This window comes from Hyperolius riggenbachi, chromosome 2, assembly GCF_040937935.1.
Source record: "Hyperolius riggenbachi isolate aHypRig1 chromosome 2, aHypRig1.pri, whole genome shotgun sequence".
Lineage (NCBI taxonomy): Eukaryota > Metazoa > Chordata > Amphibia > Anura > Hyperoliidae > Hyperolius > Hyperolius riggenbachi.
Window position 1 is genome coordinate 428,289,300 of NC_090647.1, and position 22,444 is coordinate 428,311,743.

The 22,444-nt window shown below is 41.7% G+C and overlaps 1 protein-coding gene across 1 annotated transcript in view; it reads left to right on the forward strand.

Annotated features, from left to right (window-relative positions):
• The window catches only part of PRKX (protein kinase cAMP-dependent X-linked catalytic subunit), a 174,119-nt gene extending 160,353 nt beyond the window's left edge, over positions 1 to 13,766 (forward strand). Inside the window, exons 6-9 of the mRNA XM_068265622.1 lie at positions 4,255 to 4,312; positions 9,732 to 9,809; positions 11,374 to 11,503; positions 12,594 to 13,766. Coding sequence (XP_068121723.1) covers positions 4,255 to 4,312; positions 9,732 to 9,809; positions 11,374 to 11,499 — 262 coding nt within the window. The 3' untranslated portion in view covers positions 11,500 to 11,503; positions 12,594 to 13,766. The remainder of the gene's footprint in view (positions 1 to 4,254; positions 4,313 to 9,731; positions 9,810 to 11,373; positions 11,504 to 12,593) is intronic.
• The last annotated feature ends 8,678 nt before the right edge of the window (positions 13,767 to 22,444 follow it).

Here is a 22,444-nt window from a genome sequence, read left to right on the forward strand (position 1 = left end):
TACATACCCATGTCTATCTCATCATGTCTCATGTCACCTAGGGTATTCTTTAAAGTGTTAAAGTGACCCATAGATGAAGAAAACTGCAGTTTTTTTTACTTACCCGGGGCTTCCTCCAGCCCCATAAGTATGGATGCATCCCTTTTGGAATCTAAATGCAATGCACGGTCACAGACATATCAGAAATGCATAGACTGCACTGTCTGATGTTCCCATACATGCGTTGCGATACACTGCGCAATCACAGTGCATGGTTGCATGAATTTTGTCGCGTTTGCATGGCAATCTCTTTCATTACAAATGAACAGGAACTGCCAGCACATCTACGAGAATCGTGATGCAACACAGAGCCGTCCGTCACCACGGCCGTCCTCGTTACAAGTGGAAACGAGGCCCAAAGGTTGCTGAAAGTTTTTAATTGTTTAGGGGTGGTGTGTTTACAGTTGTGTTAAGCAATCTAAAGTGAAATTTGCTTTAAGGGCCTGAGGCCACACAGTTGTGTCTACTTTTCTGAAACACATCAATGTTACAGACGCTGAAAAGTGGACAGAAGTGGACACGTGTTAGTGGGCTCAGCCCCTTAGAAATCCAAGTGTGCCTAACTTCACAGAAGATAAAAGGGTTGCATGCATGACTAATAACAGAACTGCTAATACGCTTACCTTTTAGCAGGGTTTCTGATTTTTGGGGTTTCAGATTTTTGTCACCTTATCGGCTGGCTGGAATTGGTGGCTGCCCTGTGCTATTCATTGAAGGGGAAATCGCCAGATCTAGTGTAGGAATTTAAGAAAAGCAGCAGTACAGATTGCTATGCGTCGCTCCCTGTAACTCAGTAGTTAAAACAACAGAAAGTCTGAGTTCATGATTGCTTTAATGTGTTTTTATCCTTTAAATATATGGCGATAATAAGCAGAAGAGAGCTCAGTAAACTTGTTCACATGTGCATAACTTTATTTTACCGATGCAGTATTTTGTAGTAGTTAAACACAGTCACATCTGGTAAGTTTTACAGCAAAGGGGAGAAAATTCAGTTAACAAGCTATAATCTGCATTCCAAGGAGTTCAGGAAAGGTGGGAAAGAATGACAATATTATGCTTTCTACCAAAATGTTTTTTGGTTTTAGTTATGAAATGTGTTAAAAGCCGAGTATCAGACATTAATATAAAATCCAGTAATTAACTGATAAGGCATTACAGCCATAAAACTTTCCTGCAGAGAAGTGCCTTTTCCTGCAAAGAGCAGGGGATAGATAAAAAGAAAAGGTCAATAGTTTATGTATTTTAGCTCTGGGGCACTTAATTGGCTTCCATTGAGCAGAAACAATGAAACATTAAATCTACTTTAACATAAAATAAAACCATGGAATGTCCTTAAAAAGGTCATTTTTAGGAGTAGGCGTATAGATCCGTTTATTTTCACCTCTGGCTCACATTAAATCAGTTATGTTTTTGCAATATAAAAAAAAAAATGATGCACTAATTAGTATAAATATCTTTCCTCCTTCTCAAGCTCCAGATGCCTGCTCACTCGCCCTCCATCCAAAATGTTCCTACGTCTTTCTACTAGCGAATGGCAGCCTTGATGTGCTGCCAGTCAGCAAGGTGGCATGGCTCATATAATAATTCTGTGTCTGAGCTGGGGTTTTAACCCCTTCAGAACTGACCATTCTCGCCCGCTTAATGACCACCAGAGCAGTCTAGTGCTCCCCCCGCCCTTTTACAATATTATCCCCTGTGATTTAGTGCGCCTCCCCCTTCCCTAAACATTCCCCTGGTTGTCTAGTGACCCCCTCCTCCGCCCACCTTCTCCCTGCAGAGATCAACAGCAGGAAGTGAGGATATGTATGTATTACCCACCTTCCTCCTCTCTCCAGCAGCTCTGACCCATACTGACACCATAAGTACGGGGTCCTTGCTTAATGAAATCTTCAGTCAGTATGGGGCTGGATGCCTAAGGGGATGGTTAGGAGCTGTGATTGTCAGTGAAACGTGGAGGGAAAGTGACGTTTTTTACATTGTGATCTCTACACTATGATCACTGGCGATCATAGTGATCAGGAGCCAATCGGCACTACTCGTGATTAATGCCAGGAGATTAATCTGTCAATTGACAGCTTAATCTCCAGTCTTGAGTGCGCACAATCGTGGTGGAAAAACGCGGACCACATAGTGTGAGATCTACATTGTGTCTGAGGCTTACAGCCATAAATACGATGTAGATTTCAACTAAAGGGTTAAAAGAGAACAGAGTTTTCTGTTATATTTAGAGTGCCATTTATTTCTATCTATTAACAGTATACTACATACCAATTCTCTGTCTGAATCATTTACCTAAAACAGTGGTTCCCAACCTTTTTGATGTTGTGACACATCACGCCAAACGCTCAGATCTCAGTGACACATCACATATGAGTAGGTAGTATAGCTACCCCAGTATAGATAGTATAGTTCCCCAGTATAGGTAGTATAGCTGCCCCTGTATAGGTAGTATAGCTGCCCCTGTATAGGTAGTATAGCTGCCCCAGTATAGGTAGTATAGCTGCCCCAGTATAAGTAGTATAGTATAGTTGCCTCCAGTGTAGTTTAGGCAGGTGATGGCCAGCCTGTTTCCCTCTCCGTTCCAGCGGCCGCTGCTCGTACATCCTTATTAGCTGGCGGCCGCTTCCACTATGTGAATACCCGTCTGTCCCCTTCCCCTCCGTCACAGGCTCTTCACTCCCTGCTTCTCCCCGCCTCCTTTCCGTCCGTAGTTAGCTACAAGAAAATGGCCGCGGATGTCCGCATTTGTTGACATCGGCGGCCATTTTCTTATAGCACTGCTCTAATTATAGACAGAGCAGAGGCTGTGAGAAGCTGGGAGAGACAGAGCGAGCGGTGACACATACCTGATGCTGCCGCGACACATTCATGGCACACGGGTTGGGAATGACTGACCTAAAACAAGCTATGTATGTGTGTTCTGACTCTGCCATGACACCACTGGCTACAATGCTTGTCCAGATTAGGGACTTAAAAATCTAGTGCTGCATTATGTTTTTTACTTTATAGTGGTCTCTGGGGAAGCGGGCATCCCAAGACACACGTGTCCCGGGGTCAGCTGCGGCGTCTTGGAGTGGGGCGGTTTTGCAGGTAATTTGGTGGCTTACTTGATTCCGTCGGCTTTATGCTCAGATCTTCTTAGCTTAGGAGCTTTATGAGAGGCGGCTGTTTGGAATAGGGAGACTCCTGTAGCGTGGTCTAATATTGAGCTGTACTTCAGATATATAAGGCACTTTATGTATCTATTCTATTTGGTTTGCACGATTTATCCATACTGTTAATCATTGACTGGTGTATTTGGTACATTGACATACCAAAACATATTGTTTTAAATGCATTTGCACCTTGGTATCTGCACTGTATGGGTTGCACTTATGTATATTGCATGTGCACTCTTTTTTTCAGTGTTTGGTTTACAATTTCAGCACATATTTCAGACTGTGCCTCATCCCCCATTTTCCTATGTTATGTGCTTATTTTTAACTTTTGAAGTGATCAATATTCTTTGCATATATTTCTGCCAATTGGTGCATTCATGGGCTTTTTTTTTTGTGGGGGAGGGATCTGTGATACTACTATAGCTGGACGCACAGTTGAGCGATCGATTCATCATATATTGTATTAGGTGGTGCTCTCTGGTTATTCTTCTTGTGTACTTTATAGATGAAATATAACACTAAAGCTAATAGATCAATAAGACATCTGGGCAATTTGCATATTTTGAAGCTGACTAACGTGTACCTGAACTCTTGCATAGCACAGAAGGAAAACACAGAGAAATGCACCCTTTATGTATTTAGAGAGTTTAGCCTGTCTAATTCCCCCTCATCTGTATCTAATCACAAGTTGTAATTTGATCTCTCCCGTCACCTGACTGCAATGGCAGATAAGCTCATTAGAATGCACAGGATGTTAACAAAAGCACATTAGTTATAGTTGTTGCTTGCTTGCATGTATAGTATAGGTTTTCTTTGTTTAGTGTAACATTAATACTGTTTTACCACTCCTGCACTCAGACTGTTCATGCTTCTTTCAGACTTCCTAATCCGACCTTCTCTTGTGCCCAGGCAGCAGGCTTTTTACAGGAAGTTGCAGCTCAAAACCAGCAATTTTAGCTATAGTAACTCGTAATTCTGATTTCCATCTTAATGGTTCGTGAAATATGTGGTTTTAGTGACAGGCCACTTTAAAATAATGTATTGTTTTTCATTACAGAGACTTAATCAAAAAGCTCCTAGTTGTTGACAGAACAAGACGACTTGGAAATATGAAGGTTTGTAAAATTAAAGTACAGATCAATCTATATTTTTGTCAGTGAATGCACTTGAACCTATATAGAGCCTGGAGCCATACACATTGATAAGGCTTTCCAGATACAGGAATTATAGAAATAGGAAAGTTTTATATTTAGTGGGGTTGCTTTCGGCAAAAAGTTCAGTTAGATATCCTTTTTGCCACAATTGGAACATCTCTGTGAACATCTTAGGACCACAAGGACCTCTGCTGGTCCCAGTGCCATGTCTGAGGTCCTCTTCCCTTTAATATTAATTCTTATGATGGGCTATTGGAGCTAGGATTACTAGAAGTGGTGCTGTAAATGCAGAGTTACTGTACATGTAGGCCTGTGCTCAGGCAAGTCCCTTGCAGTGGGCAGGATATCTTGTTTAGTGTATTTTTGGAAGCAGGCACCATTACAGTCTAATGGTTGCCACTAATGATCCAATGTTTTTCATCCAATCTTTCCATTTCTATTTAACATAAGGTGCTGCCTAAATTATCCATTCAATATATTTACTCAATTGAAACTCGGACTACGTTTCCACTGTAGTGTTAAATTTTCGCATCCAAAAAATAGTATGTAATTTTTCTGATTGGTGAAAAATCACATGTAAATTTGTACTCGTTCTTATGGAAATTTTCATACGTGGAAATTTGCATTAGTCAAAATTAACATAATCTACCTAGTAACAGCTTAGTCATGATTGCTGACAACTTCCTGTAACAATGCATTTAATGCAAATTTTTTCGCAAATAAAGCGAAAATTCATGTTACTATGCGATGCTATTGCAAAGCATTGTACTCAAATCGCAAAAGATATGCGTAAAATGTCCACAAAAACGCAGGACCTCAGACCTTTTCGCGTGTTTGAATGTGTACAAAAATTTGCATTGCATTGAAACACATTAACAACCATTTGTTGACAAATCAATGTGACTTTTCTATGCGAAAAATCTTTAAAAAAAACACACACACAAGTGGAAACCTAGCCTTATACTACATAGATCTGGGTAAATCTGATGACAAAGATTGGATCATTAGTGGCCACCTTATGGCTTATGTTGCTTTGCATTGTCCAGTGTAGAAAAGTCTACAAGATCCCTTCCACCTTTAAGTGTCCAGTAATGTGTGAATAAATGTAACCCTAAAGCCTACCACTATCGCAGGATGGCAAAACTTAGAAAGGCCAAATTGTGATTAATTCAACCATCGGATACTTGAACAGGTTGGTATTTCTTGAACCAATGATATCAAAATAAGTCTCATATGAACAGTCTCATATGTAGAAGGATTAGATAAAGTGACATTATTTTTTTTCAAAGTAAATGGCGCTTATCCAATATCTAGACTTGAAAAAAAGTAGGGAGCAGCTTAAATGATGGCCACTTTCTGTGAGTTGGACACTTTCCCATTATTTAATGTCAATTTAATTGTCAAGTTTATTAAGCGGCAGTCATATTGATCTTATTTATTGAGGGCTAGCCGGTGTGCACAACTTTTATTGTGATAATCAGCTGAGAATAGGGGTATTTGTCAAGCAAGAAATCTCCAAAATGGTGTACAGGTTGTTTAAAACAAACATAGCCAATGAGAAGCAGATCCAGTGGAATCTTGTTATACTAAAGTCTTGATATAGTAAACCTGGCTATAGTAAACTCAGCTCCCAGGCCCAGACCATGCGCCTTTATGAATATACAATGTATGACCAATTCTGATATAGTAAACGTCTTCTGTAGTTAACTGCTTGGCCATGTCCTATGGAGTTAACTATAAAGGGATTCTACTGTTAAGGTGCCCATACATCAGGCAATGTATGGGCAGATTGACCAAGAGACAGATCTCTCTCTGATCAAATCTGATAGATCTGTTGCCTGCCCATACACAACAGGCCGATTCCCGATAAATTTCAGTATGAAACCTCTTGGGAATCAGCCTTGTGATGCCGCCTCGCCTGCTGTCTCCCCCTAGTGTTAAATGTGCCACCTGGTGCTCTGTACTTCACCTGTCCTTGGCCGCCGCTGGCTCTGTCCTCCATCCACACCCCTCCATGTGGTTGCCGGCATATATGTGGGCGCCTGTGTGGTGACGTCACACATGCGCCCATTTTACTCCAGCAACCACATGAAGTGCCTGGTGCCAGCGGCGGACGCGAACTGATAAAACATCGTGCATCGGGGGGCACATTTAACATTAGTGGGGAAGGAGCCGAGGGTTTCGTTGTGTTCGCCGCTCACCCCAACATCGCTCACAGTTACCGCCGCAAAGCCGATCAACCACGACAGCCTGACATTTGGCAGCATGTCCAATTGACCTGCTTGGCCCAAAATTGGTTGCATCCTCAATTTGGCAGGCACTTGGCGGCACAATTTTTCAACCTATTGGATTAGAATTATCGAAAAGGATGGTTGATCGGCCACCAAGTCTCTACATGTATGGGTACCTTAATTCTGAATTGATGCAATTTTTACTGTGTATTTATTGTATGTAAATGTATGCAGCTTGAATACAGACCAATCAAATGCTGCTGCTGAGAAATGGATTGGTCCATTTTCAAGCTATATGAATTTGTATATGATTAGCATACATATTTGCATCAAGTAGTAGCGCACAACCAAAGTGAATGTTTTAGACTGCATACCCCTATTTCGTTATACCAGTCATAAGTGGTGATCAGGTATGTCATTCAAGTGAATTGATTACCACTGATTACCAGTTTTAGGTAATTACAGGGTACACCCTGTTCTCCACATGAATAACCAAGGAACAAAACCTACTCACCCTTATATAAATATGCTATATGGTATTATAAAAGTGGTTATCATGTTTTGAAAATGTAATAATAAGAATGTAACTATTTGTCTTCAGATTACTACTTTCTGATTGTCAAAGTAATTAACCACTTCACCCCCAAAGGTTCTTACCCTAACGGACCAGAGCAATTTTCACCTGTCAGCGCTCCTTCTTTTCATTCACCAATAACTTTATTACTACTTCTCAGAACCCCTGCATGCTCTATGGTATATTTAGGTTGGTTTATTTTGCCACAAATTAGGCTTTTTGTGGGCGATACTAGTTTTCAGTAATTACGTTTTTGTGCATTTTATAGGATGAAAAAAAATACACTATTTTTCCCATTCCATCCCCTTCAGTTTTAAAATAAGCAGTGCTACTATAGATAAAACTCACCCATTTTATTTGCCCATTATTCCCGGCTATCACAACATGTTAAATTACTGTATTTTGGGGAATTCAAGACACTCTGGATTATAAATTGCAACTAGCTTTAGAGGTAATAAATCAGGGGAAAAAAATACTAAACCTAGGTGTGCCTATAGTTTAGGGGCATCTTATGGATCTTAGCTGTCTCTAAGCTAGTCTATCTAAGCTACACTACACTAACCCCTGCTGCCCTTACCAGTTACACTGCACTACACACTACACAACACTGCACACTACACTACACACTAGACCCTAGGTTCTGAACGTGTGGTACGTGTACCCCAGGGGGTACTACTGATGGTTGCAGGGGGTACTCGTGCTTCATATACTTAACCAAGAATAGCAAATTTTGAGTTTTAGGAAATAAATCTTATTTAAACACCAAATTAGTAATCAGCTAATTAAAAGCAATAGTAAATGCTTGAAAATAGTTTAAAACCAATTGTCATGTACTGCGATTAAATATATATTTGTCAAGGGGTACTTGTGATAATGTTTACTATGCTAGGGGGTACTTGTGATAATGTTTACTATGCCAGGGGGTACTTGGTGTGTACAGGGTTTTAGAAGGGGTACATACCAATAAGATGTTGAGAAACACTGCACTAGACTATACACTACACTAACCCCCAGCTACCCTCCCAACTAAGCTACACTGCACTAACAAATCAGGTCTTACCCATCAAGTGCCGCACGCCTCACGCTCCTCTCCCACCTCGCTCTTGCTTCTCCAAGGGTTCCGCTTCTCCCTGGCGTCTTTCAACATAGATGTACACAGCGGCCACCTGCCACTGTACAGCTCTAGGTTCTCCGATCCCCATGGCCTCTATACACTTCTGCATTTCTTCAGTTGCTGAACCGCAAGCTGTGCACGTGCGCTTGACATGAAGCTTGACCCGGGCGCTCGTGTGCGCCTTGCAGTTCAGTAGCTGAAGAAATGCAGAAGTGTATGTTGGCCATGGGGATCGGAGGTGGCCGCTGTGTACAGCTATGTCGAAAGACGCCAGGGAGAAGCAGAACCCTTGGAGAAGCTAGAGCGAGGTGGGAGAGGAGCGAGGCACTTGATGGGTAAGACCTGAACATACATTTCACAACACTTTACCGTATATTCAGAATAGAAGGCGCACCCACTTTTTACCCCCAGTTTTGGGGAAGAAAAAGTGCATATTATATTCCAAAAAATAGGGTATGTTCCTAGTATAATGTAGAACGACAATATTTTATTTGGAAATATAGGTGTAATCTTTCTGTTTTTCTGTTTGTGTCCGGTCCATAATTACAAGCCCTTACGTGCTACAATAAGTTATATACCTTCATGACATTCATATTAAAAAGAAAAAAGCGGAGTCCCCAAGGCAACTATTTATTTTTTATAAACTCTTTTTTTTGGCGAGTTCACAAGTGTTTGGGGAGGGATGATGGCCTTTGGAAGGGATTCATTTTATTTATTTGTAATCATAAGTGTATGGTATGTGTGTAATTGTGTAATTTTACTTTTCTGACACTAGATGGTATACCAGGAAGTTTTTTTGGTTTTTTTTTTTTACATTTGAATAACTTTTATTACATTCTTTATTCTTATTAGGGCATGGCCCCTGATCGGGGCAAGTGATAGCTGCCATATTTTTATCCTTTTATACAATACTAGTTACGTGGCTGTCCTTCTGATATATTTGGCTGCAATGGTGCCTAAATCACAAACTTGAAACAAGCATTTGGCTAATCCAGTCAGACTAGTTATAAACATCCGCTCTGCATTCTTGTTTTGGGTCATACACATCATAAACATGGCAGCCTCCATATTCCTCTGACTTCAGGTGGACTTTAATTCCAAACAAAATTTGTATGAAGTAATGTGTAGTTCAGTGCTGATCTGTGTCAGTCACAGGTTTCTGGCAGTCTGGCGTAGTGCAGGAGGTGAAAACATATGCAAACTTTTCCATCACGGAAACCATATAGGTGTCACTTATTTGAATGATAGAATATAACTTTTTTGTTAGATTTAGCTTTTTTAATAATTCAGATTAATACCCTGGGTTCTCTTAATGCTGGATGTATTTTTTTTTTTAGTATTCCACAGTTTCTTGTATCCTTTTTTTAATACTGACTGTTGTTTGTAGAGTGTATAGTGTATGCCAAAATCTACACTATAACTTAAAATAAATGTAATGGCTGTATTTTTTATATATTAAAGAATGGAGCAGATGATGTCAAACGCCACAGGTGGTTTAGATCTATAGACTGGGATGCCGTACCACAGCGAAAATTAAAGGTAAGAAGATAATGCAGTTGAATTTGGCACTGAAGCCCCATTGACTTTAACCATCCTGGCGGAGGCTGCCGCTCAGGCCCTGCTGGGCCGATTTTCTTCAAATAAAAAGCAGCACACGCAGCCGGCACTTTGCCAGCCGCGTGTGCTACCTGATCGCCGCGATCCGCCGCGTGCAGCGGCGAAAGAGGGTCCCCCCAGCCGCCGGAGCCCAGCGCAGCCGGAACAAATAGTTCCGGCCAGCGCTAAGGGCTGGATCGGAGGCGGCTGACGTCCATGACGTCACTCCGCTCGTCGCCATGGCGACGAGGCAAGCAAAACAAGGAAGGCTGCTCATTGCAGCCTTCCTTGTTCATTCTGATCGCCGGAGGCGATCGGAATTATGCTTCAGGAGCGCCCTCTAGTCATGTAATAGTTTTTTTTTTATTTAAAAAAAACCCTCCCGCAGCCGCCCTGGCGATCTTAATAGAACGCCAGGGTGGTTAATTGCAGGCGCACATCAAAAACTTCAGGGCATACCAGCAGCTAGAAGTTGTTTTAAAAAGGTGCACAAAAACTAGGACAGTGGTGTGGCAGAGGGGGATCAAGGGTGAAATGTTCCTTAAAAAATGTATTTTACACAGAGGCTTTTTTCATGAGTAAAGGCCAAAAATCACATATAGTTTCAAACATTTTAAAATAAAGGTCTTTAGAATGGCCACTGTGTTTACTTGCCTAAAAATTATGTGCATCCACTGTCTGAGATGCCTGAAAAATGTTGCATTTATCAGCATAATTGCAGCCACAGTATGTGAGGCCTGACAAATTTGTCAATTACCTGCCTAAAACAATTTTTGGCAGCCACACTGGAGGCTTTAAAAAGTTGTCAATTACCTGCCTAAAAAAAATTGGCAGCCATACTGGAGGCCTTAAAAATTTGACACTTTCCTGTCAAATAAATAAATTTCAGCCTCTGTATAAGACAGAAGGCTGAAGTAACTGGCATGCGCTAGGGTAAATTTTCCTTCTGGGAACACAGGCTGCAATAAAATATTTTTAAAGCGGAACTGTAGATAGAAAATAAACACATTGTTTCACTTACCTGGGGCTTCCCCAAGCCCCCAGCAGCCGTCCTGTCCCATGCCACTCCTCAACAAGCCTCCGTTCTCCTGCCGCCAGCTACTTTTGGTTTCGCCGCCGGGCCACTGCGCCTGCGCGGCTCTGGCCACGCGTATCCTTTTTTCGCGTTCCCCGCTATTGCAGAGGGGAACGTGAAGAAAGGATACGCTTGGCAGGGCTGCGCTGGCCTCGACTTACAAGCCGAGAGACGGAGCGGCGGCGGGAGAACGGAGGCTCGGGCAGGACCGCCGCGGGACAGGACAGCTGCTGGGCGCTTGGCCCCAGGTAAGTGACACAATGTGTTTATTTTCGATCTACAGTTACGCTTTAAAGGACATTTGCAACTTATTTTCAAAGTATTCAAAGCTGACAAAAAATATCTGAAACTTTCTTTTAGTCAACAAATATCTAATCTTTTAATAATATTTTACTATATTTTTATATCCTTTCTTTCTTTCCTTGTGACTAGCCTCCAATAATGCCAAAAGTGTCCCATGAAGGTGATACATCTAATTTTGAAGCATATCCAGAAGACGATTGGAACAAAGCTCCACCAGTACCCCCTAAAGAATTAGAAATGTTTAAAAACTTCTAATGTGGTGAGTTTTTATATAAATCTATATGTGTTGTGCTTTTTTCCCCCTTATAATATGCAGTTACTTTTCTGTTGCACTGATGGAGAATGCCATACAGTTGCTGGTGAGCATCGTGAGTCCAAAACAAGAAAAATCGTATAAGGCAATTTTGGGCGCCGCCAGAGGCTGTTATGCAATTAGCTGCTATGGTGACACCCAGTGTTTAATTTGGGTGCCAGAGTAACTACAGCAATCGGAGGAGCGGGAAAGCTAGTAGTTAGTGTTGGGTGTAAGTCAACGTGAGGTTGGTGTTGGGTGTAGATAGGGGAAGGTTAGACATAGGTAGAAGGGTTAGTGTGAGGTTTAGGTTATAGAGAGAGAGAGTACAATTTCAGTATGATTATCGAAATTCTCTGCCTGTACTGGTATTGCCCTGCGCCCTTTTTTTATTTGGTGCCTTTATTAAATGTACATCCTTGAGTAATTTGCAGATTAGGCCTGCAGATCAACGGGCGCTATTCCTACTAGGTCGGTTTTGTTGACGAAAGGCGGTAATCCACTCTTATCACGGTTTCCATGAATAATTAGGTAATTTACAATTACCAGCATTTCTAGTTGCAACTTAACTATACATGTTCAATTACTGTAATACGTATTGGTACTTGGAGTTTTGCTGAGTTTAGTTTATGATAGTTTCGCTGATGCACCTATTGGGAACATAGTAAAAGTCTAGTGTCCTTATCATAGTCAAATGCCGATTTTGGAAGATTATTCTTGGGGTGTGGAAAGAAAACTGAATGCTGGAAGGAACACCACGCAAATCACAGTGCCTTTTTGCATTTGGCAAAATGCATGCACTTCGAAAATCTGATTGAAGCACATGAGGGCCTGAAATGACCACCAGCCAAGGTGACCCTTTGTCTTCATTGCTGCAGAAGATTTTAGTCTTTTTATTAGGTAATTAATCCCTCTGGGGTAGTGGCGTTTGTGAATGTTATGCTCTCTATGATGTACTGTTTAATATTTCTGTCTTATATTAGTAAGGTTGGTAAAATGAATAGGTGATTTATTATTTTTCTGTGCCTTTGTATTCCTTTATTTACTTTTTGCAAAGGCTGGAAGAGAAAAACAAGCTTTTGGAATAAAATGGAAATCTTTCACAGCTGGAAAACTCTGTCTGGAGAGAAGATACCTCTGCTAAATATGCTTCTCATCAAAACACGACTAGCAACTGACTTTTCTAATAGCTTGCTGATATGACTGGAGATTCTGGACAGATCCCAATAATGCAACTCTTAACTGAAGCTTCAAGCAGAATCCTTTGCATTCCAGTACTAGGGTCACTAGTACCAAATGGATGGCAATTGACATGGGATATGTAGTCAGTGGCATGTCAGATAACGCAGAATCCAGAGTCTGCTGGTGGATAAAATGCACGTGAAGCACAGGTGGTCCTCTCCATCCCAAGCATTTTAACAATCCAGTGCTGATTAATTTTTTTTTTTTTATTTTTTTTTATTTTTGGGAGGTTGCCTCTAGAGGTGATGAAAGGGATTGTATTTTGACCTCTACTTTGGGCAATGTCAAGTTAAAAGGAAATGAACCTTTGCTACCTTTTGGGATATATCCATTTTTTTTTCTTTTTACCTTCTCTTTATTTTTATTTAAATTGAGATGGAAGTGCAGGCAGGAACAAATACAGAAAGCAATTTTGCAAATCTTTTGGTAAGCTTAGCCATCCATATAGAAAAACACACCGACACACACACGTAGCTACCAGCTATGTCCCTTTAGCATCGACTCAAAGCTATATCAATATACTTCTATTGTAGTTGCTACAACAGTGGATATGTGCAAGTGTATGTTTAAAGCTTCTGCTACTTTTAGATAGTTGGTAGCTATTATAGTGGACAGTAAGTGCAGTACTTGTGCTAATGAAACGTTGCTGCTTGTGTGCCCTTTAACCCGGCCTTTGTGAGACACTTGGTGCCAATGCAGAGAGTAAGGTCATTTTAGAAGCTTTACCATGCTCATTAGAGATGGTCAGTGAGATGGTATTTATTTTTTTCCGGTTACATGAAAAATTTCATGCTAACAGTATGCTGCTTGTAATTGAACAAATTTAAATCAGAAAGTGCAATTCCAAGCTGCATAGAAGGCATAAACTTTAGCATCTCATTAAAGTGTACCAGAGACAGCACACTATAAAGATTTTTTACTTATCCTGGGCTTCCTCCAGCCTCATAAGCACGTCTGAGTCCCTTGCTGTCCTCCCATGGTCTGCCGTTCTGCCTCAATCAGCCCCGGTAACTGGCTCAGTCGCGTCTTCCCGCCTGACGCAACTGAGCCGGTTACCGGGGCTGATTGTGGCTGAACCGCGAGAGGACAGCGAGGGACTCAGACATGATTATGGGGCTGGAGGAAGCCCCAGATAAGTAAAAAAAAATCTTTTGTCTCTGTTTCCTTTAAGCATCTCTTGTTCTCAGAATATTTATAGTGAACTACTTGGACAGGTTTCTTGAAGTTTACTTCAAAAGGATTCTACTGTAAATGTGTTTATTGCAAGATTCATCTCCATTTTGGATCCAAGAATAAAAATGAGTCCTGTTCTGGAAGAAATTTGTATTACTCCCATTGAGCAACAAATTCAGTTCTAATGCATGGAAATGTTTCTCAAGCGTTTTCTAGCAATGTTTGTCATTTAATCCAGTCAAGAAACAGTTAAACTAATTGAAATTAGTTATACAGCTATTTTTAAAGTGCCTGACTGAAAATGTGCAGTGTCTTCAAAATAACAGGTAAGGTTGATGTTACGGAATTGTGTGGATAAATCGTGCACCTCTGTTAAGGAACTCTTCCAGTTTAGCTTAGATGGTGTCTTTCAGCCTACATAATTGTGACCTGCAGACTGAGCCTGCTGAGTGTACAAATCTATGCTCTTCTCAGTACACTAGACTGCATCCACCAAGTTGCTTTGGGTGTCTGAAACGTCCTGTAAGAAAAAAGTCAGATGCTCACCTATGGAGAGGGAAAGTTCTGGATCTCATAGAGCCTTCCCAATCCTCTCTTGGTGCCCTCGTTCCTCTGCTGTCCACCATTCAGATTTGTTGCCCCTGGAGTCCCCAGAAGGCATTGGAAGCATTTGCTTCCAAAGACATGCAGCTCCGTACTGCGCATGCATGAGTGCACTCGTGGATGGGCTGTATAAAGTCACCCGTCTTAAGAAGCACTCACGCCTTCAGATCCACACAGGGACATAAGTGTTTTTGGCGACCCCTGAAGGCATATTGGACCAGTTGGTCGGATATCTTCAACATGGGGGACAGCAGTGGACCAAGGATGTGGGTAGAGGACCAGGAGGGCTCTATGGCAGTGTTCCCCAACCCTGTCCTCAAGTACCACCAGCAGTGCATGTTTTGTGGAAATCCACAGAGGTAGTTGATCAGCTCTGCTGAGACACTAATTGCCTCACCTGTGCATGTTTGTGGTTTTCTGCAAAACATGTACCGTTGGTGGGCCTTGAGGACAGGATTGGGGGACTCTGCTCTATGGGATCCAGAGCCTTCCCTCTCCATGGGTGACTTTTTTCCCAGGATGCTTCAGTATTACTTTGATGTACTTCTGGTTTTGCAGGAAATGAACATGTAATGTTAAAGTTTCCCACTGAGATTCTCCAGCTGCACATGGCATTGGAGAAGCAATCTGACTTACAAAAGAAGTGAAATAGACCCTTGTTAAACTGGTACACACATCCCTACATCAGAGGTGGTCCTTGAGCAGCATTTATCATTGTGTAATGCCATTCTGTCATCCTAATATGTATTTTACAGACAATACACACATTTAGCACCTCATAATGTGTGTGTTGGCTACATTGTTGAAAGAAAACCTGTAAAAAAAAAAAGTTCCCCTGGGGGGTACTCACCTCAGGAGGGGGAAGCCTCCGGGTCCCAATGAGACTTCCCCCTCCCTTGTAGCTGCAGGCAGTCCAGCGCTGGCTCCCCCAAAGTGTCCCGGAATCCTCGCTCAACAAGCCTGACAAGCGCTGATTTATTTACCTTTCCTGGCTCCAGCGGGGGCGCTGTTGCGGCTCTCCGCACGGAGATAGGCAAAAATAGCCGATCTCTGTAGGGTCCGCTCTACTGCACAGGAGACTTGCGCCTGCGCAGTAGAGCGGGCCAACAGCGATCGGCTATTTCCACCTATCTCCAAGCGGAGAGCCGATACTGCGTCTGCGCTGGAGCCGGGAAGGTAAATATTTACATCCCTGCTGTTCGGGGAGCTTTATCGCTGCCGCTGTGGGACCGAGGAGGATGGGGAAGCCTCAATGGGATCCGGAGGCTTCGCCCCCACCCAAGGCGAGTACCCCCCAGGGGAGGTTTTTTCGTTACAGATTTTCTTGAATGGCGTGTTCAAGTGTGTTACCTTTACTTATAAATATCTGGGAGTCTACTTTACTCATTAGAGCTGAAGAGGTTAATCAGTAGGATGGATGAAATATCTTCTGGTACAATAAAAGATGTGCAGTTGAAGCTACCATATTTTTTTCTTTTGGACACTGGCCTAGATAAATAACAAGCTCCTTCTCTTCAGTTTTCTCCTTGGAGATCATTTTTCATCTGGTTTTAAAATAACTTTTTAGCACTCTGCAATTGAAAAAGTACCAAACAGTAGATGAAAAAGTAGATGTCAAAATTATTCAGAGTATTTTCTTACTTGCTGGTGGCTTAAAGGGCATTTTATTGATTAAGGGTAAAGATATCACTTCTGAGAAAAAGTGAATTGAACATGGTCCTGAGACTCTTACAACCTTCCCTGCACAATCCCCATTATGCAGGGGCATTAGTGATAAAGCTGGAACTGCGTGCATGGTCTTCTGTGGATGTCTGTCTCCAGGACTACACGCCAACTTGCAGTCTCTGCACCAATATATCTGGTCACCAATTATTTGACCACCAGGACTAGCCAATCACAGTGATCGTTTTTTTTTCTGAAATCAAGATTTCCTGGTAATTTATATTTTTTATAAAATTGTGAAACTACTTACACACTTGCACGATTTTTCACCCAAGCTATATTATTAAACCATTTTGGGCAGCAATTATGGAATGCTATTTGTACAGATGCGTTCTTGGGCCTCTGTCAATGCAGCATGTGCTGCTCTATGGAGAGATCAGGGAAGAAACACACTGACACAGAAAATAGTTTTAACCCTTAGACTGCTGCTGATGTCTATAGGTGTTCTGTGTTTGGCATCCCTATGCCAAAAACATTTGAGGGCTTTTTTAATACAGAACTACTTCCGCCTGTAGCAGTTGTCTATAGGCATTTTTTTTGTGTCCCCATATTCCTTGTACTAAGCGCCTTTTAGAAGTCCGTGACAAAGTTTGTTTTTGGTTCAGTGCCAACCTTCTACTTTTATGAAATATGCAAAAATAAATAAAGAAATGTGCAAGTATATGCAGCTTGAATATGGACTAGTAAATTGCTTTTACTGCAAGATTTGATTAGTCTGTTTTTCAATAGATTTTCATAATAATGAGTATAATTCTATATCATAATAATTAGCATATTTCTCAATCATCTCAAAATAATTTGCCCCTTTATAACAATTGTACTGGCTAATTTGGATTTTGGTGCATGTAGATTTTGGCAAGACATTTAATAAACAGAATACAAACATAGCTGGCTCTGGCGCGTAGCTTTTGTAAAAGAAAAAAAAATAGCTGGCAGTCTAAGGGTTTATATTCCCTCAGGTGACATAAGAAATGTAGGTACAGTAATCTGACTTGGCAGATTGCTGGCAAGAGATCAGTGACCTCTTACGAAATTATGTACACACGTTATAATTTCCTTGTACAAGAAGATCATTCTGACCAAAAATCTAAAGTATATGTAGCTTTAAATCAATGTTTCCCAAACTTTTTCTCACTGTACTATGATTCTAGATCCAAATTAGGATTAGGTTATTCTCCTGTATATTCAATATTACAGAAGGCTATAGAATCTGCTTTACATGTTCTCAGTGGTTCCTGTGTCTAGAGTCGTCCTATTTTCCCATAAAACTGTGCTGCATAGACATCCTGAACCATTCAGTGTGCTACCTACACAGGGAGTCATTTGGGGAACACTTCTTTACACTATAAGTATGTGTTGTAAAAATGCCATGCTTGTGATACTTCCAGGGTACATGAAAATTATTTAGTTTTCTTCAGTCATTAAAATTTCTATTTCTTTTTACATTTTCTAAAACATATTCACCTAGCAACACTTTGTAATGCTTAAGTTACATTTACAGTGAAGCATTGTGGTGAGACTTTATGGAGACATCTTAGCACAGAAAGCCACACTGCAGTACCAAATCTGTGCAATGTTTAGAATGCATCTGGTGCGCTGCGTTCCAATGGACGACAGTATCCCAATGCAGTCCATGCAGTGCGACTCTTCCGCTCCATTGCGTTTTTGTTTCCACCGAGAAAGCAACGCAGCTCCCACTGTGAACCTAGTCTTAACTGGTTTGTGTGTGAAAAAAGGCAGCGGTACAGATGAAAAATGGTCTGATTTACAAATACTCAGTAAGTACATTGCCCATGTTTGCACCATATTTTCCCAGACTTGAGCATTTAGAATACTATAGGGGGTCATTCAATAAGCACAATGCTCAACCTTGGAATTGAAATAACATTTGTTCTTTTTGAAATCTCCAGTTCCTGTTCAGTTTGTGTAAAGAGCACATATATATTATGTACATAAAAGAATATATTAAGACCTGAGCACAGAACATGTGCAAAGATGTAAATGTTTGTACTTTACAAAGTCTGAGTTTTATTTTTTAATTTTTTTTTCAAAAACTTTGTTTAGGGGATGGGCTTGAGGCATTTTTTTAAAAATGTGTTTTTATTTTCTAAGACCATGTTCTTTTACACATATGTGTGTGTATATATGGTATATAAATAAGTTGTGCCTGATGACCCTTGAGTGATTTATTGTAATGGTTCAAGGAATTACAGTCAGGTCAAGGTACTTCAGGGGAAAGGTGTTACCGTGTTTAGTAGGTTTAGCATTTCACAAGGGTACACATTAGTAACGGACGCAGTGTGAAAACCTTGCGGAGCGATAGAGCTTTTCCTTCCACTGTGATTCTGAATAAACTTCCATTCGTTATGGAAGTAGTTAAAGTGAGATTACAATCCAGACACTTGAATTGTCAAGTTTAGTAGCTACTTTGTATCGATCAGTTTAATACGGTTGGTTAAACTGGTGACTATTTCTAAATTTGCACGTGACCTATGTACAAAAAGAATCTGCTTTTACGTTTGCTGGTTGTATTTTTAAAACATAGTGTTACAATTGATTTACAGTATGTTTTCCTAAATAATGCAAATCGTCAACGATTTTTTTTTTTCCTTTTTTTTTTTTCTGGATATTATTTATTAAAATGTATAAAATATTAAAATGATAAAAAAAAGTCAAACGTTCCAGTTGTCCTTCTTTTAAGAATTGATTGTACAAATTAATATAGCTCATTGTGATAAAATCCTTTGTTACAGGCTATGGCTACGTCTATACTATTCCAAATGCACAGCGGTGTGCTACAATGTATTCTGAGCAGATACACTGCGCCCCATTGCAGTCAACTTAATTATTTTATTCAGCGTTGTGCATCTGGGTTGCTGCTGTTGCCTCTATTCAGGTCTTCCACCGCTGCTTCCACTGCACAGCACATGCGCCAGTCTACAGATCAGCATCTCTACCGAAGCATTAGGCTCTTATTGCATTGCACGATATGTATTTCCTAAAGAAAGGGATAGGCTCATAAACACACTAAAACGTAACTTTTATTTGATACGAATATAAACAATATTATTCACGAGCAACAAAATATCTATATCAGTCCAATCAGGTAAAAATATATAGTGTGTCCCGAGTATTGGACGCACTGGTGTGTGTTTGTTCACAATAAACTAGGGATGAATTAAGCATGTGGCGTGGGGATTTCGCCCCCCGCACACAAACATACAGAGCTCCAGTATAATACAGGCACACAAACATACAGAGCTCCAGTATAATACAGGCACACAAACATACAGAGCTCCAGTATAATACAGGCTCACAAACATACAGAGCTCCAGTATAATACAGGCTCACAAACATACAGAGCTCCAGTATAATACAGGCACACAAACCTACAAAGCTCCAGTATAATACAGGCTCACAAACATACAGAGCTCCAGTATAATACAGGCACACAAACATACAGAGCTCCAGTATAATACAGGCACACAAACATACAGAGCTCCAGTATAATACAGGCTCACAAACATACAGAGCTCCAGTATAATACAGGCTCACAAACATACAGAGCTCCAGTATAATACAGGCACACAAACCTACAGAGCTCCAGTATAATACAGGCTCACAAACATACAGATCTCCAGTATAATACAGGCTCACAAACATACAGAGCTCCAGTATAATACAGGCTCACAAACATACAGAGCTCTAGTATAATACAGGCTCACAAACATACAGAGCTCCAGTATAATACAGGCTCACAAACATACAGAGCTCCAGTATAATACAGGCTCAGAAACATACAGAGCTACAGTATAATACAGCCTCACAAACATACAGAGCTCCAGTATAATACAGCCTCACAAACATACAGAGCTCCAGGATAATACAGGCTCACAAACATACAGAGCTCCAGTATAATACAGGCTCACAAACATACAGAGCTCCAGTATAATACAAGCACACAAACATACAAGGCTCCAGTATAATACAGGCTCACAAACATACAGAGCTCCAGTATAATACCGAGCTCCAGTATAATATAGGCTTACAAACATACAGAGCTCCAGTAGAATATAGGCACACAAACATACAGAGCACCAGTATAATACAGGCTCACAAACATACAGAACTCCAGTATAATACAGGCTCACAAACATACAGAGCTCCAGTATAATCTAGGCTCACAAACATAGAGCTCCAGTATAATACAGGCTCACAAACATACAGAGCTCCAGTATAATACAGCCTCACAAACATACAGAGCTCCAGTATAATACAGGCTCATAAACATACAGAGCTCCAGTATAATACAGGCTCACAAACATACAGAGCTCCAGTATAATACAGGCTCACAAACATACAGAGCTCCAGTATAATACAGGCACACAAACATACAGAGCTCCAGTATAATACAGGCACACAAACATACAGAGCTCCAGTATAATACAGGTACACAAACATACAGAGCTCCAGTATAAAACAGCCTCACAAACATACAGAGCTCCAGTATAATACAGGCTGAACACACTGGAGGTACATTGCCGCAGTGAACACGAAATTCGGCTGTTTCAGCTGGCTTTTGCATTAGCCTTCCATGGAGCTTTAAGGTTGGGGGAGCTGGTAGGCCCCAATAGAAGTAGCGGGGGGGGGGGGGTACAGCGGAAGGATATCTCGCTAGCTCAAGGCAGCTTATGGGTACGCATCCCCAGGTCAAAAACTGACCAAAGGGCCAAAGGAGTGACCCTTAAGCAGTTGGCTGATGGTGTAATGGTTAAGGGCTCTGCCTCTGACACAGGAGACCAGGGTTCGAATCTCGGCTCTGCCTGTTCAGTAAGCCAGTACTAATTCAGTAGGAGACCTTTGGCAAGTCTCGCTTACACTGCTACTGCCAATAGAGCGCGCCCTAGTGGCTGCTGCTCTGCTCTGGCGCTTTGAGTCCGCAAGGAGAAAAGCGCAATATAAATGTTATTTGTCTTGTCTTGTCTAGGCTGAGGGAGATGGCCGGGAGCAGGGCTTGCCCGGTACAATTGTACACAAGTTTTATGCAGGGGCAGTCTGACCAAACCGGTCCGCTCCTGCGGCACGAAGACGGAACGACGCTGTCCAGATTCCAGTTTGTAGCCCTGCTAAAGCGCACACTCACAGGCATCGGGTGCGTCGCGGCCGAATACGGGTCACACTCGTTTCGCATCGGGGCTGCAACCGAGGCAACCAGATGGGGCCTCGGCGCCGAAATGATTAAAAAAATCGGCCGATGGGAATCTCATCGGTTCAGGTCTTACATTCGCCCGCACCTAGCGGAGCGATAAGATTAGGGCGCAAGGAAGAATACAAAAAAAAAGAAAAAAAATGGTTAATGTAACATGTTATAATAACTATCATCCCTCACAGGCCGGCTAAAATGTAGAGTATGGATAATGGGGCATTTATACATAGTGCGGGCTGAGCGACGAGCTGCAATGCGAGACAGAGACCGACACCTCGGGCAGGTAAGGGACAACGTGGAGGTCCACTGGTTGGGCCAGGGAGGACTGACAGTCGAGTGGCTGGCCCAAAAATTCTTTAAGTTAGTAAAATCAAGGGGGTCCCCCGATAAACTAATGGTTCATATAGGGGGTAACGTCGTCGGGTATATGCAGCAGCATCCACTGATGCAGGAATTAATATCACTGTACACGCGGATGTGGTCACTCTGCCCCCACATGACCATAGTGTGGTCAGAAATCATCCCTAGACTAACGTGGCGCCCGCGCATGCCCGAGCAGGTCCTAAACCAATCTCGGGCGAAAATCAATAGAGCCATTTCGAAATTTATGTTCAGGTCTGGGGGGTTTGCGGTCCATCACACGCTGCTCGAAAAGCCGGCAGGGCACCTGGAAAGGGACGGGGTGCACCTGAACGACCTGGGCAACACCATCTTCATATATGGCTTGAGAGAGGCTCTCGAGGCAGCGCTCTGCGTGTGGGCGGGCATTCGTCCTTGAGAGGGCAAGGACGAATGCTATGGCGGGTCCTTGACAATGCCGTATCTTTGGACATCGAGAAAGTATTCACCACTGAGCTGGCATAACCAAGGAATGCGTCGAAGGAGGATCCCATAATGAAATATACATGATAATGGATAATGCATAATGGAGTGAGGAGTGGGGGTGTAATGTGATAATGTAA